At 37.2% G+C, this 14,927-nt stretch overlaps 1 protein-coding gene across 3 annotated transcripts in view; it reads left to right on the top strand.

Annotated features, from left to right (window-relative positions):
- GPM6A (glycoprotein M6A) overlaps positions 1–14,927 on the top strand; it is a 259,990-nt gene that overhangs the window by 226,538 nt on the left and 18,525 nt on the right. For all 3 annotated transcript variants that reach the window (XM_082444139.1, XM_082444140.1, XM_082444138.1), the window contains exon 3: positions 7,159–7,315. In XM_082444139.1, coding sequence (XP_082300265.1) covers positions 7,159–7,315 — 157 coding nt within the window. The remainder of the gene's footprint in view (positions 1–7,158; positions 7,316–14,927) is intronic.

Raw genomic sequence — 14,927 nt, 5'->3', positions numbered from 1 at the left:
AACAGTGAAATACGGAAACTGTTCAGAAAATTAGATGTCAAACAATCCAAACCATGAATTTTTCTGAGTGACTTGGCTTCTTGAATAACTCTCCTGAGGACAGAGCAAGGGACAGCCTTATTCACACACCGAAAAAACCTATAATTTATTAGACAGGGATTGGATTTTGGTTTCGACAAAATATAGTGAGAATCCAGGATCTGGGGAGGATTGATTTTCAGCGTAAATTTATTTTATTTTCAAAGTTTTATGACTGTGATCCAAGGTCAGTGCATCAAGAACTGAGTTTACTAGATAGTGAATTCTTTGATAGTTAATGCACACATAAAAACTATTCCCTGTTTTTCTGAAACAAAAGCAGGCAGTAAGCTCAGTTAAAATATCATAGACACATTGGTTTTGCTCTCAACTATCTTCATGTGCGTGTAAATCTCTAAGGCTACTTGTAGTTCATGTTTATACCTTGGAAGTTAATGAAATGGAAAACCGTTATCAAAATTGTGGGGGATGGGAATGAGAAGGGAAAAGAAAGCAGGAATTCATGGCAAGGCAACACCAGTTCCACAGGTTGAAATAGATCACAGCAGTGTGCAAACTATCTGTTCTGACCTGGGTGTTGACAATCAAACCAGACTGCTGAAGTCTTCTTACTTATAAAATGTTTGAAGATGAGACACATTGACATGAGATTGTTGATTAGTCTTGGAGAGTCAAAAGTAATCTCAGTTCTAGCTAGAACTTAGGTTAAAAAAAATACTGAATTTCTAACTACTGATACAATAAACAGTAAGCATCTCCTTAGGCAGTATTTCAGCCAGGCGAGTAGTCCTCAAATGAATGTTTTTTTAAAGCCCACTAATATGAAACAACAGCAACAAACCCAAGTACATAACCATGAAGGATTTAGATAGACAACGTAGTGTGGTGTGTAAGAGCACTGGTTCTGAGGCCACACGCCCTGGTTTGTTTCCTGTGGTCTCTCGCCCTTTCTACCCATGTTAGCCTGGGCAAGTTAAGGAACCTGTCTGCCTTAGTCCCTCATCAGTAAAAGGGACTTATTAATGCTGCCTACTTCTTAAAATTGCTATAAGATAAAATGAGTTGCCATTTTAAAACAATGATAGCAGGGCTGGCACATCATAAGCACGGTAGGACTGTTGGTGAATGTGATGGGATGATAATGGTGATGATCTTGATGATTGTGTCTTCCCTGAAGCTGTATCACAATTTTAATGCCCAGTGTCATGCTTCCTAAAGTCTCTTTGTCCCTGGACACACCCTACTTACCATAACACTCTTACTGACTTACTCTTTGACTAGAGTAGGTGAGTACTTGTAGTGTCAGACTGGATTAGAATTCAAAGATCTAATTTCTGTTCTCTTTTCTAAAACCTAGGAATACGGCAACTCTAGAAAATACATTTACAAATAAGAACATGATGATTTCATTCTAAGAATATTTGAAGGGCTATCAAGGAAAAGGAAATTTGCTTTGTTCTTTGTGGTTCAGAGAGAGAGATTTGGGTGAAGGGATTTCAATTTATAGGGAAAGAGTTTTTGTCTCAGAATACAGAACATTTCTACAATGTTCTTGTTTTCAAATATTCAGATTTTTTTCAGGTCAGTCTTTTGTCTGGTTTGTTTTTTAATGAATTCATTTACTCAGCAAAAAATACAGGGTTATACTATGTGCCAATCACTGTGCTAATCTTTAGGGATACAAAGTAAAACAAGACAAATTATTTTTCCTCTCGTACTGACATAGGAAAGATACGTCAGCAAAGTGCCATCCACATTAGACTCAACAGATATGAATCAGGTAGTGGTAGTTAGTACTTGAGCTGATTTCCAGGATGCATCAGGTTAATGAAGTAGAGAGAGTTGAGGAGCTACAGTAATTAATACTACATGGCATTGGCACAGACATACATATAAGTACTTGTAAAGTACTTATATGTACTTATAAGTACATATAAAAGTATGTTCCTACTCTAGTTTTTACGAAAATTTTTTCAGATGGATTTAAAGTTAAAATTTAAGAGTAAACTAATTTGTGAAAGCTAGAAGAAAATACAGATTTAAGATTTTACTTATTATGGGGCAAGAAGTATATAAGCAATATAAGAAATCACAAGGGAAAAATATATAGATTTGACATAATATAAATAAATTTTACTCATTAAAGTATTATAAAAAATTAAAAGGTGTACAAAAACTGAGCAATATATTTACCACTTATATAACAAGATTCCTAATTTTAATAAACAATAAATTCAACAAAAAGATACATATTCTAGTAAAAAAATTGGCAAAGTATAAAAACATATTTCTTAAAGATACAGATGATTAATAGCTTGTAAACATATGTTCATCCACACTACTAAACCAAGAAAGTTAATTAAAATGATAATACCATTGCCTTTTAACTATTGATTTGTTAGAAAAATTGAATGGTAATACTCAGTATTGGGAAACAGAGAATAAGCCCTCTTACTCATTATCAGTGCATCTTTATTTTGGCACAAACTTTCTGGACACCATTTTCACAATGCATGCCTTAAAAATTTCTAGGAATTTATGCCAGGGAAACAACCTACACTGCCCAAAGATTTATCTTAAATGATGTTTGTAATAGTGATGCATAGCTTCCTATTACTGCTGTGACAAATTACAACAAACTTAGTGCATTAGAAAAACACATTTATTAATTTTTTACAGTTCTGGAGGTCAGAGGTCTGAAATGGGTCTTACTGGGCTTATTGAAATGGGGTCAGATCAAGGTGTTGGCAGGACTGCACTCCATCTGGAGGCTCTAGGGGAGAATCCGTATTTTTACTTGTTGCAGCTTCCCGGAGCCACCTGCATTCCTTGGCTCGTGGCCCCCTTCCTTCTTCAAAGCCAGCAGTAGAGCATCTTCAGACTCCTCTCTGAATCTGACCCTGACTTTCCTACACCTCTCTTTCACTAATTATTAGGGCCCTGTGATTATATAACACAGGATAATCTCTGAATATCAAAATCATTAATTTAATCACATTTGCCATGTCCCATTCAACAAAATAGCATACTCATAGGTTCTGGAGATTACACGCAGACATCTTTGGGAGCGGCATTATTCTTCCTACCACTGAACAAAAGTAGAGAAGTGGTAAAACATGTCAAACCTTCAAATAATAGACTGTGCCATAATCTTTAAAAAATAGCTTGATAAAACTGTGTAATAGTATCATGTAGTTAATTGTAATTCGTATAAAAAATTGGGAGAATAAACAGTGAATAGTCTGTTTTTCCGGTTTTATTTTCATTTTTTTCTACAATGAATATAGTTTGCTTTTCAAATCAGTAAAACAGTGGTTTACAGAAACATTGTCAAATTTGAAAGCTTGCATTTAGAAAGGAGGTTAAGTGCTTTCATTTTTTCCTTTAGAAATAAGATAATATGGATTCTTACTTTGCAAAGCAAAAGTAGTACAGTGAAGGTGAGACTTCTTATGATTCTCTGCTATTTGATCCTACAGTGGACACATAATCAGTGACTTCATTACCAGAGGGTTTTTATTACTGCATTTTGTTGACGTATCATTGACAGGAAACTCATCTTTATAGAGAGTAAGAGTTTAATTTTCCCAGTATCATATTTGAAATTCTTTGTTAAATTCATATATTGCATGTTGACAAGAAAGAGTACTTTTTGTGATAAAACAGGGATTCAAGCCAATAAGATAATGACAAGTATATTATAATTTAAATATTTTGATGATTTAATTTTGAAATCCATTTTGGAATGGAACATTAGAAAATGTCCATCCTCAGATTGTTGGAAGAAAAACTTTATGTAAGAGTTTTTGAATGTCAAGAAATTAACATTCAGCTTCAAGAAAGTATAGCTTGTGGCAGGCTGAAATAATGACCCCCAAAGATATCCAGAACCTAGTGCCTGGAATCTGAGATTTACTTTATATGCAAGAGATTTGGAAGTTGTGATTAAGGATCTTGAAGTGCGGTGATCCTCCTGGATTATCCAGCTGAGCCCTAAATCCAAACACAGGTAATCCTTATAAGAAGGCAGTAGAGAAATATTTGTCCAGAGAAGAAGGCATTGTGACTGCAGAAACAAGGCGCTATTTACTGGCTTCACTAGGCAAGGGATGCAGCTGCAGCTCTAGAAGCTGAAAAGTATAAGGACGCTCTGCCCTAGAGTCTCTGGAAGAAGTGAGTCTCTGCCTACCCTTCAATTTCAGCCCAGTGAAAGTGATTTCAAACTTCTGACCTCCAGAACTGTAAGGAAATAAATGTGTGTCAAGCCACCAAGTTTGTGGTAACCTCTTAGCGAGACCATAGGAAATTAATCAACAGCTACACCTCTTTACGCCAGTACTTACTACCAGGTATTCTTACACAGTGTTTGAGCTAAATTTCAGAAAGATAAAAGCAAAGGGTTTGTGATTGCTATGTAATTGTCATCAATAATTTGCAGTTATACTTCTAGTGTACATAACCAGGTGATGTACACATGAACTTTAATTGAATTAAACATGAATTTGGAAGGAGTAATGTCAGCAAGGTGGTGATAGGAAGTCCCAATGCTTGTTCCCACAGAGAAACACCAATTTGTCAGTGATATACAGACCGAAATACTTTTATTCCTTTTATTAAGAAGTTGCAGTGCCCCAGACAAACACAAAGCCAAGAACAGTCACGTTGAAATGGGTAAGATGGCCAATTTCACTTTACCTGCATCAGTCCCTAACCCCAAGCCAGGGCCAGGTGAGAATGCCCTGGATCGTGACTTCTCCTTTGGGAGGAAAGAGAAGAGTGGAGCATTCATCCAACGTTCTGGCTTTTCTGAGGGCTGCCCAAGGAACTGGTTTCTGTTTTGCCTCACTCAGAGCTCTGACAGAGCAGGTGTCTGACTCAGGGCACTGATGGGGACCTGGCATACTTTGGATGCCGGTTGGCCACTGAGAGCAAGAGAGATCAGGGCAGCTTGCTACTGTAGAACCAGAACTTGTAGTGTTGCAGGCACAAAAGAAGCAAGATTATGAGATCCTGAAAAAGATACCAGTAAGCCTCTCTAGTTGAGAAAATTGCACTCACAGGCCTTTAGAAGTCACATTCCCCCCAAAAGTTTTTAGAGGCCCGCACGATGTCTAGGCAGGTTGATTAGTGAGGGTCTTCTTCTGTACAAAGCCAGTTCCTTAAAGACTGGCAGAGGTAGCTGCTTTTTCAAATGCACAGACCCCAACACTAAGTTATAAGACACATGAAGAAACAGGGAAACACGACCAGAACAAAGGAACAAAATTAATCTCCAGAACCCAATTGTAAGGAAATAGAGCTGTATGAATTACCCGACAAAGAATTTTAAAAATTGTCATAACAGGGGCTTCCCTGGTGGCGCAGTGGTTGAGAATCTGCCTGCCAATGCAGGGGACACGGGTTCGAGCCCTGGTCTGGGAAGATCCCACGTGCCACGGAGCAACTAGGCCCGTGAGCCACAATTACTGAGCCTGCGTGTCTGGAGCCTGTGCTCCGCAACAAGAGAGGCCGCGATAGTGAGAGGCCCGCGCACCGTGATGAAGAGTGGCCCCCACTTGCCGCAACTAGAGAAAACCCTCGCACAGAAATGAAGACCCAGCACAGCCATAAATAAAAAAAAAAAAAAAAAAAAAAATTGTCATAACAATGCTCTATGAACTCAAGAAAACAATGCATGAACAAAATGAGAATATCAACAAAAAGATAGAAAATATTTTTTAAAATTGGGAGATTGAATAAATGAACTGAAAAATTCACTAAAGGGGTTCAAAATCAGGTTGATAAAGCAGAAGAAAAAAATCAGCAAGTTCAAAGACAAGTCATTTGAAATTATCCAGTCAGAGGAACAAAAAGAAAAAAGAATGGAAAAGAGTGAAGCAAGCCAAACAGACTTTGGGACATTGTCGGGTGGACCAGTATATACATTATGGGAGTCTCACAGAAGAAGAGAGAAAGGGCAAAAAACTTATTTAAAGTAATAACAACAGAAAACTTCCCAAATCTGGGTAAGGAAATGAACATCTAGATTTAAGAACCTCTGTAGACTCTAACTCATATAAATTGAAACAAATCCACACCAAGGCATATGATAATCAAATTGTCAAATGTGAAAGAATTTTGAAAGCAGCAAGAGAACTTGTCCCCTACAAGAGAAACTCCATAAAACTCTCAACGGATTTTTTGGCAGAAACCTTGCAGGGCAAAGGGAGTAGGATGATATATTCCAATTGCTGAAAGAAAGAAATTGCCAACCAAGAATAAATACTATATCTGCCAAAACTATCCTTCAAATATAAAGGTGAAATGAAGAATTTCCCAGATAAAAATAAGCAGAGGGAATTTATCACCACTAGACTTGCCTTACAAGAAATGCCAAAGGGAGTCCTTCAAGTTGAAATGAAAGGATTTTAAATAGAAACACAAAAGTCTGTGAAAGTATAACGCTCACTGGTAAAGGTAAATATATACACAAATACAGAATACTGTGATACTGTAATAGTGGCGCATAAATCACTTTAAGTTCTCGTATAGAAGTTAAAAGACAAAAGTATTTTAAAAATCTATAAAATATGTTAATGGGTTCATAATATAAAATGATGTGATTTGTGACATCAATAACAGTGTGTGTGGGAGAGAAGCAAAAGTTTAAAGTACGTGTATATGATTGAATTTATCAGTTTAAAATAGATGGTTAACTCTGTTTCATGTAAGCCCCATGGTAAAAACCACAAAGAAAATACCTGTAGAAGATATACAAACGAAAATAAGAGATAAAAGCATGTCACTACAAAAAAAATCAATGTGTCTTTCAGGGGTGTTTTACAGTTTCATTCATGTAACTTTTGAGCATTTCTGATTAAGGGGATGGGGGATGGTGCAGGGGAAGAGGAAGAAACTTACAAGCATGAAAAACCCTTGTCAACAAATACTAGAAGTGGCAGAACAAAGTGTATGCACATTAGGCATATAAAGCAAAAATATTTTAAAATCCAACCTCCATTATGAACATAAAAATTCCATAGCTTTCCTTCCAAAGGAACCCTGAGCACGTGGGCATCAGTTGCTGCACATCAGCCATGAAGAGTTATTGAACTAAACCACTTCATCTTTTCTTCCCAGGATTGACATCTTCAAGTATGTGATCTATGGCGTTGCAGCTGCATTCTTTGTGTACGGCATTCTGCTGATGGTGGAAGGTTTCTTCACGACTGGGGCCATCAAGGATCTCTATGGGGATTTCAAAATCACCACGTGTGGCAGATGCGTGAGTGCATGGGTACGTTACCTGTCTTTGCTCAGGAGTCAATGTGGGTTTATCGCAGGAGCACACAGGTGTTTGTGTTCATCTGCCAAGAACTGGAGGGTTTTTTTTTAACACAGTAACATTCCCTGCTCTGGTGGCTATTTTAAATCTTAATAGTATTTTCAAAGTAACGATTATTCCATGTGAAAATTCAGGTTCAGATTCTCAAATCATGTGCAACACAACTCATCTTGCTTCTAGAGGCAGCAAACTGTTGATTGATTTATGATCTGTTTCCCAAATGGCTCTGGGCTTCCCATACAATATTTAAAATAACAGAAAAATCCGTCTGCAACTTATAACAGTGAATGTCTCTCTTCCTTAAATACATGTTTCATGTATTTTACTGTAAATTTGGGTGGGAACTATATTATGTAATTTCTGTTTAATATTGACATAAGGTAAGAATTACTCTATTATACCAATTTAGATTTTAAATCGTTATTGATATGATTTTTAACGGTAACTCAAACTTACAGTCTAGAGCTAATGCAACACAGAAAATGCATGTATATCTATTAAAGCACAAGACTGATGAAAATTAAGAGTAATGTGTTAAAAATACGTTCACATTTTTATGCAGAATAATTTTCATAAAATGAACTTTGGAGCTTCCATCCTTGACTAATGTATTTTTATTATTTCCCAATGTTATATGAGAATGTCTACTTAATTACAGCATATATTTCCTATTAAGTAAGATGTCTCTAATAAGGAATGGTGCAATTTATTTCAGTCTTACAGAAAAGTTCAAAAATACCTGTTAACCACCAACCATTTTTTCCACCAGCTTGTAACAAGTTCTAATATTCGCTCAGTGTCAATAATGATAATAACCTCATAAAATAGTTAGCCTGTGTTGTGGGTATTCGTAGTTGTCTCTGCAATAATTTCTTGTAAGATTCTTTTGGGGAACAATGTTTATTGTATTATCTAAGTGTTTAGGATCAGTAATATCAAATTACAGACCCAAAAGAAGTTTAGTTAAAGATCTTGAATTAATTTAATAAGTAAAATATGAATATTCAGTGGGCTAATTTTCAGTGATACCTAAGGGATTTCTCTATTAAGAAGGCATGTTTGATTTTAGATTCATTTATACTCTGCCAATAGACTATGGTGAATTCAGTTAATGATGGGCTTTTTCTTATAATTAGGACAGTATCATTATAACACCACTCGTATGTCTTAGCAAGTCACTTAACTTCTCCGAATCACAGTTTACTCTCTTACATCATAAAGACATTAGATCATCTCTAAAGCTCATTCTAGCTCGAAGAGTCCAGAATTCTAAAACACTAGTGAAATCATAGAGAAAAGGGGTCTCTTTTACCATTGGGGAGTGACCTTTCACCAGGAAGAGTGCAGTTGATTAGGTTGTTTCATTGAGATCATGAAATTTCTGCATAAGATTGTATGCAGAAGCAAAAAGTCATGGAAGAGAACACCTATCTATGTGCCGTTACTAATTATGCGCTTGCCATTGACACTTCAAAGCTATCTCAAATAAGAATTTTTAAAGCAAAAATGAGCCACATTTTTTTCTATAATAGTAACAATTGTGTCACCAGTCCCACCCAACAGCCCAGAAGGATGGCAGCAGCTGCGTGGGCCCCTCCAGAGGCGAGGCAGCAGGGAGTCAGCCCCCCAAGACACCCCACCCACGCCTTTAGCACCCCTCCGCACCCGGGAATGAGCAGAATTGAGGGAGAAGCAGAGCTGCCCTCTTGAGTGTCTTGCAAAGGAGCAACGCAGCGCGCGGGCGAGGCCTTTGAGTCAAGTGTGGGCTGTCCCAACATGGCCTCCATGAAGGGGACCAGCCCCTGCAAAAAGGGGACTGGCTCCACTGCCTGGAAATGCCCTGCACAGTGCACGGCCCTGCAACCCTCTCATGCAGGATTTAGGGCTCCATGGAACCAGAGGAAAAAAATAATAATAATGTTTTATCGGAGATTGCCAACAAACACATGAAAGAATGCTCAACATCATCAATCATTAGAGAAATGCAAATCAAAACTACAATGAGGTATCACCTCACACCAGTCAGAATGGCCATCATCAAAAAATCTACAAACAGTAAATGCTGGAGAGGGTGTGGAGAAAAGGGAACCCCCTTGCACTGTTGGTGGGAATGTAAATTGATACAGCCACTATGGAGAACAGTACAGAGGTTCCTTAAGAAACTAAAAATAGAACTACCATATGACCCAGCAATCCCACTACTGGGCATATACCCTTCAAAAAGATTCACGTACCACAATGTTCATTACAGCACTGTTTACAATAGCCAGGACAGGGAAGTAACCTAAGTGTCCAAAGAATGGATAAAGAAGATGTGGCACATATATATAATGGAATATTACTCAGCCATAAAAAGAAACAAAATTGAGTTATTTGTAGTGATGTGGATGGACCTAGAGTCTGTCATACAGAGTGAAGTAAGTCAGAAAGAGAAAAACAAATACTGTATGCTAACACATATATATGGAATCTAAAAAAAAAGAAAAAAAGGTTCTGAAGAACCTAGAGGCAGGACAGGAATAAAGACGCAGACATAGACAATGGACTTGAGGACACAGGGAGGGGGAAGGGTAAGCTGAGACAAAGTGAGAGAGTGGCATGGACATATACACACTACCGAACGTAAAACAGATAGCTAGTGGGAAGCAGCCACATAGCACAGGGAGATCAGCTCGGTGCTTTGTGACCACCTAGAGGGGTGGGATAGGGAGGGTGGGAGGGAGACGCAAGGGGGCAGAGAACTGGGAATATATGTATACGTATAGCTGGTTCACTTTGTTATAAAGCAGAAACTAACACACCATTGTAAAGCAATTATACTCCAATAAAAATGTTAAAAAAAAATGTTTTATTGGTCATTCTCTCCTGCTACTTAGTCTTCCTTGCTTCCCTATTTCCATTCTGCTGCCTTTTTTCTTTTTCCAATTTGTAGGTAAATTGGATCTTACAGTCTACTTTTTGTTCTATGAGTTCCTTAGCTTTAAAAATGTCCTTTTGTAGAAAGCTCAGAGATAAACCCACGCACATATGGTCACCTTATCTTTGATAAAGGAAGCAAGAATATACGATGGAGAAAAGACAGCCTCTTCAGTAAGTGGTGCTGGGAAAACTGGACAGCTACATGTGAAAGAATGAAATTAGAACACTCCCTAACACCATACACAAAAATAAACTCAAAATGGATTAAAGACCTAAATGTAAGGCCAGACACTATAAAACTCTTAGAGGAAAACATAGGCAGAACATTCTATGACATAAATCACAGCAAGATCTTTTTTTACCCACCTACTAGAGAAATGGAAATAAAAATAAAAATAAACAAATGGGACCTAATGAAACTTAAAAGCTTTTGCACAGCAAAGGAAACCATAAACAAGACGAAAAGACAACCCTCAGAATGGGAGAAAATATTTGCAAGCGAAGCAACTGACAAAGGATTAATCTCGAAAATATACAAGCAGCTCATGCAGCTCAATATCCAAAAAACAAACAACCCAATCCAAAAATGGGCAGAAGACCTAAATAGACATTTCTCCAAAGAAGATATACAGATTGCCACAACACATGAAAGGATGCTCAACATCACTAGTCATTAGAGAAATGCAAATCAAAACTACAATGAGGTATCACCTCACACCAGTCAGAATGGCCATCATCAAACAATCTACAAACAGTAAATGCTGGAGAGGGTGTGGACAAAAGGGAACCCTCTTGCACTGTTGGTGGGAATGTAAATTGATACAGCCACTATGGAGAACAGTATGGAGGTTCCTTAAAAAACTAAAAATAGAACTACCATATGACCCAGCAATCCCACTACTGGGCATATACCCTGAGAAAACCATAATTCAAAAAGAGACATGTACCACAATGTTCATTGCAGCTCTATTTACAATAGCCAGGACATGGAAGCAACCTAGGTGTCCATCGACAGATGAATGGATAAAGAAGATATGGCACATATATACAATGGAGTATTACTCAGCCATAAAAAGAAACGAAATTGGGTTATTTGTAGTGAGGTGGATGGACCTAGAGACTGTCATACAGAGTGAAGTAAGTCAGAAAGAGAAAAACAAATACCGTATGCTAACACATATATATGGAATCTAAAAAAAAAAAAAAATGGTTCTGATGAACCTAGGGGCAGGACAGGAATAAAGACGCAGACATAGAGAATGGACTTGAGGACACGGGGAGGGGGAAGGGTAAGCTGGGACGAAGTGAGAGAGTGGCATGGACATATATACACTACCAAATGTAAAACAGATAGCTAGTGGGAAGCAGCCGCATCGCAAGGGGAGATCAGCTCGGTGCTTTGTGACCACCTAGAGGGGTGGGATTCGGAGGGTGGGAGGGAGACGCAAGAGGGAGGAGATATGGGGATGTATGTATACATATAGCTGATTCACTTTGTTACACAGCAGAAACTAACACACCATTGTAAAGCAATTATACTGTAATAAAGATGTTAAAAAATGTCCTTTTGAAGCTGAATATATTAATGAATTTCTATTTGGAATTCTGAGTAATATTTACAGGTGGAATAAATTTTTTTGGAACAACCATATTATTATACGATAAGCTTCCAGAGTTAGTACTGAAAGAAACTTATTTTTATATCCCTGTTTTTCTATGCTGTATAAAATGTAAAATGGTTACTAGTAACTGATTCTACTCACAAAATGCAATTATGCACAGTGCACAAATTCAGTTAATTTTAAAGCAGCTTTAGATCACTGAATACAAGATGCTAATCAAATTCTCTTTTCCTAATGAATACCCTTGAAAGCATAACTTGACCTGCATTTTGCATTTCTTCTCATGCAGTATCAAGACCACTTCAAGTTCATTTCAAATTTTTAATGCTGTCATTCGAAATCCTTAATGTGAGGCACATAAAGCACAACAGCACAGTATTAACCTTTAGGGGGTAAGAACCATTAACCAGTTTATTAAGATCATGTGAAAGTTACTAAAATATTCTAAGTAACAGATTTTATTTAAATTAAATGGCAAATGGCCCTAAGTTGCGTACAAGTCAAACATGTTACTAAATACATTAAACGTGAACTTCAGTTTAAGGCATATAGAAATATTTATTTTCTTTGAATTTCTTCCCCATTAACTTTTTAAACCAAAAAAATATATATTTATTCGGTTGTAACTTGAGAGGCATTCAGTGGCTCACATTTTGAAATCATGGGATAGTTGTTACACCCATCACTCTTTTCTTATTTCTAAAAATTTCCCATTAGTATTATGATAGCAATATGGATCTCAGAATTTATCTATGCTTGTTCTGACACTTTAGATTTTTAAGCCCAACACTTTTGAAGTAAGAGAGTTCTTAAATGTGCTACTCTCTGTGGAAATTAATACATTTATTTTCCATAAATCCACCTGCTCTAAGTGTTATATAAAGCAGTAAAAATTTTGAAAGTATATGTATTCATTTGCTAGAGCTGCCATAACAAAGTACAACAAACTGAATGGCTAAACAACAGAATTTATTGTTTCACGTCTCTGGAGGCTTGAAGTCCATGATCAAGATGTTAGCAAGGTTGGTTCCTTCTGAGGGCTCTGAGGAAGATCTGTTCCTCTAGCCTCTGGTGGGTTGCTTGTAATCTTTGGAGAGCCAAGCTGATAGAAGCATCACCTCAATCATTGTCTTCATCTTCACCTGGTGTTCTCCCTGTCTACATGTCTGTGCTCATATTTCCCTTTCTAAAGGACACCAGTTACATTGGGTTAGGGCTCTCATTTTAAATTTGCTTACCTCTGTAAAAGCCCTATCTCCCGATAAGGTTGCATTCTGAGGTATGGGGTTGAGGAATTCATCATATGAATTTTGGAGGAACACAATTCAACTCATAACAATGTGCCTTATAACAGCAACAGTATGCCACACACAATGTTTAAAGCAACAAAAATAAGCAGTTACTTTTGTTACCCCCATTTTACAGATGAAGAAACGTATTCTATTTATAGTCCTTCAGTATCCAAGGGGATTGGTCCCGGGACCCCCATGGATACCAAAATCTACAGATGCTCAAGTCCCTTTTATAAAAAGGTGTAGTATTTGTATATAACCTACACACATCTTCCCGTATACTTTAAATCATCTCTAGATTACTTATAATACCTAATACAAAGTAAACTCTGTAATGGATTGTAAATACAATGTAAATGCTGTGAAATAGTTGCTGGTGTGTGGCAAATTCAAGTTTTGCTTTTCGAACTTTCTGGGATATTTTTAAAGAATATTTTCCATTCATCGTGGTTAATCCAAGGACATCCAAAAGGAAGGCCAACTGTATTTATTTTAATCCGTCCTGTTACCTCAGATGTTTATAGATTTTGACTACAGCATATTAGACTAGTGTCCGTAAGACATACTCTATAGAACTACCTTTACATCTATTCACTATGTAATGACTCCTGGCTCATTTTCATAGCTTAAAGTTAAGTTTTAATAATAAATCCAGTATTAATAATAGGAAATGTTTGTTAGGTGCTTACATATGCCATTTGCTATGCATGGGACTTTATGAAACACTAGGGCATTTGATCCTCCAAACTATGTGAAGTAGATACCAATATTAGTTACCTTCATTTCACAGATGAGCAATCTGCCAGCAAGAGATGCGTACATGGTGGGCAGTGGGGCCAGATTTGGATTTGAGCATCTGGCACAGAGCCCATGTCACTAAACTCATGGTCAGGATTTGCCTTGTCATTTTATGTTTTATTTGGGCTTAATGTCATAGGAGAATTATCTGGTTGTGAGAGTTTTTAGTAATTCACCAGTCACTTTTGTTTTACATCTTGGTGAGATCATTCATTGATGATTGGAAAGTTCCTTTGTTGCAGAGATGTCCTCATTTTAACCTTTATCCACAATCATGAATTATCTCTCTTTACAAGACAAGGATGCTCTGTGGGATATAAAATAACTCAGTCATCGAAGGTACTTTTCTATTTTGATGGCTGCCGATAAAGAGTTCTAAGGTGACTTCCTAAGTAAAGTTGTCATCAAGGAACTCTGCATTCTAGTCTGTCTCCAAAATCCAGTATCTTCGAAAGTAAATTAAAAACATAATAACAGTTTTCGATCCAAGACTGCCAAGTTCCTAGAATAAGGCTTAGTTTCTCTCTAGGATATTCCAACTCTAACCTGAAGAAGGCAACATGATTTGTTTCAGATTGTAACAATACACTTTTAACACTTTCTCAGTAGGGAAAAAAGGGGGCGGTGAAGGGGAACATAAACTGCTTCAGGCATAGTGGTAATATTTAGAAATAATGTTTCAAAAAGCAGTGCATGTGGCAGATGGCACCAGGAGCTTGTTTGCCACAGTTATCTGAGGTAGATCTCCTGCATGCATGTACAATTTCAGAACTGGACTGTAAATGCAGGACAGTACACCAATCTCAGTGTGACCATCCAGACACTAACTCTGCTGGTACATAAATTACAGCAAAGAAAGAAAACATGGGTCTCATTCTTTTCAGATTTAGGGCATAAAACCTGACAAAAAATTTCAGTTAGCCTTAGAAGATG

This window comes from Balaenoptera physalus, assembly GCF_965194825.1.
Source record: "Balaenoptera physalus genome assembly, chromosome: 21".
Taxonomy (NCBI): Eukaryota; Metazoa; Chordata; class Mammalia; order Artiodactyla; family Balaenopteridae; genus Balaenoptera; species Balaenoptera physalus.
Note: the sequence above shows the minus strand (reverse complement) of the source record. Positions and strands in the feature narration are given on the sequence as shown.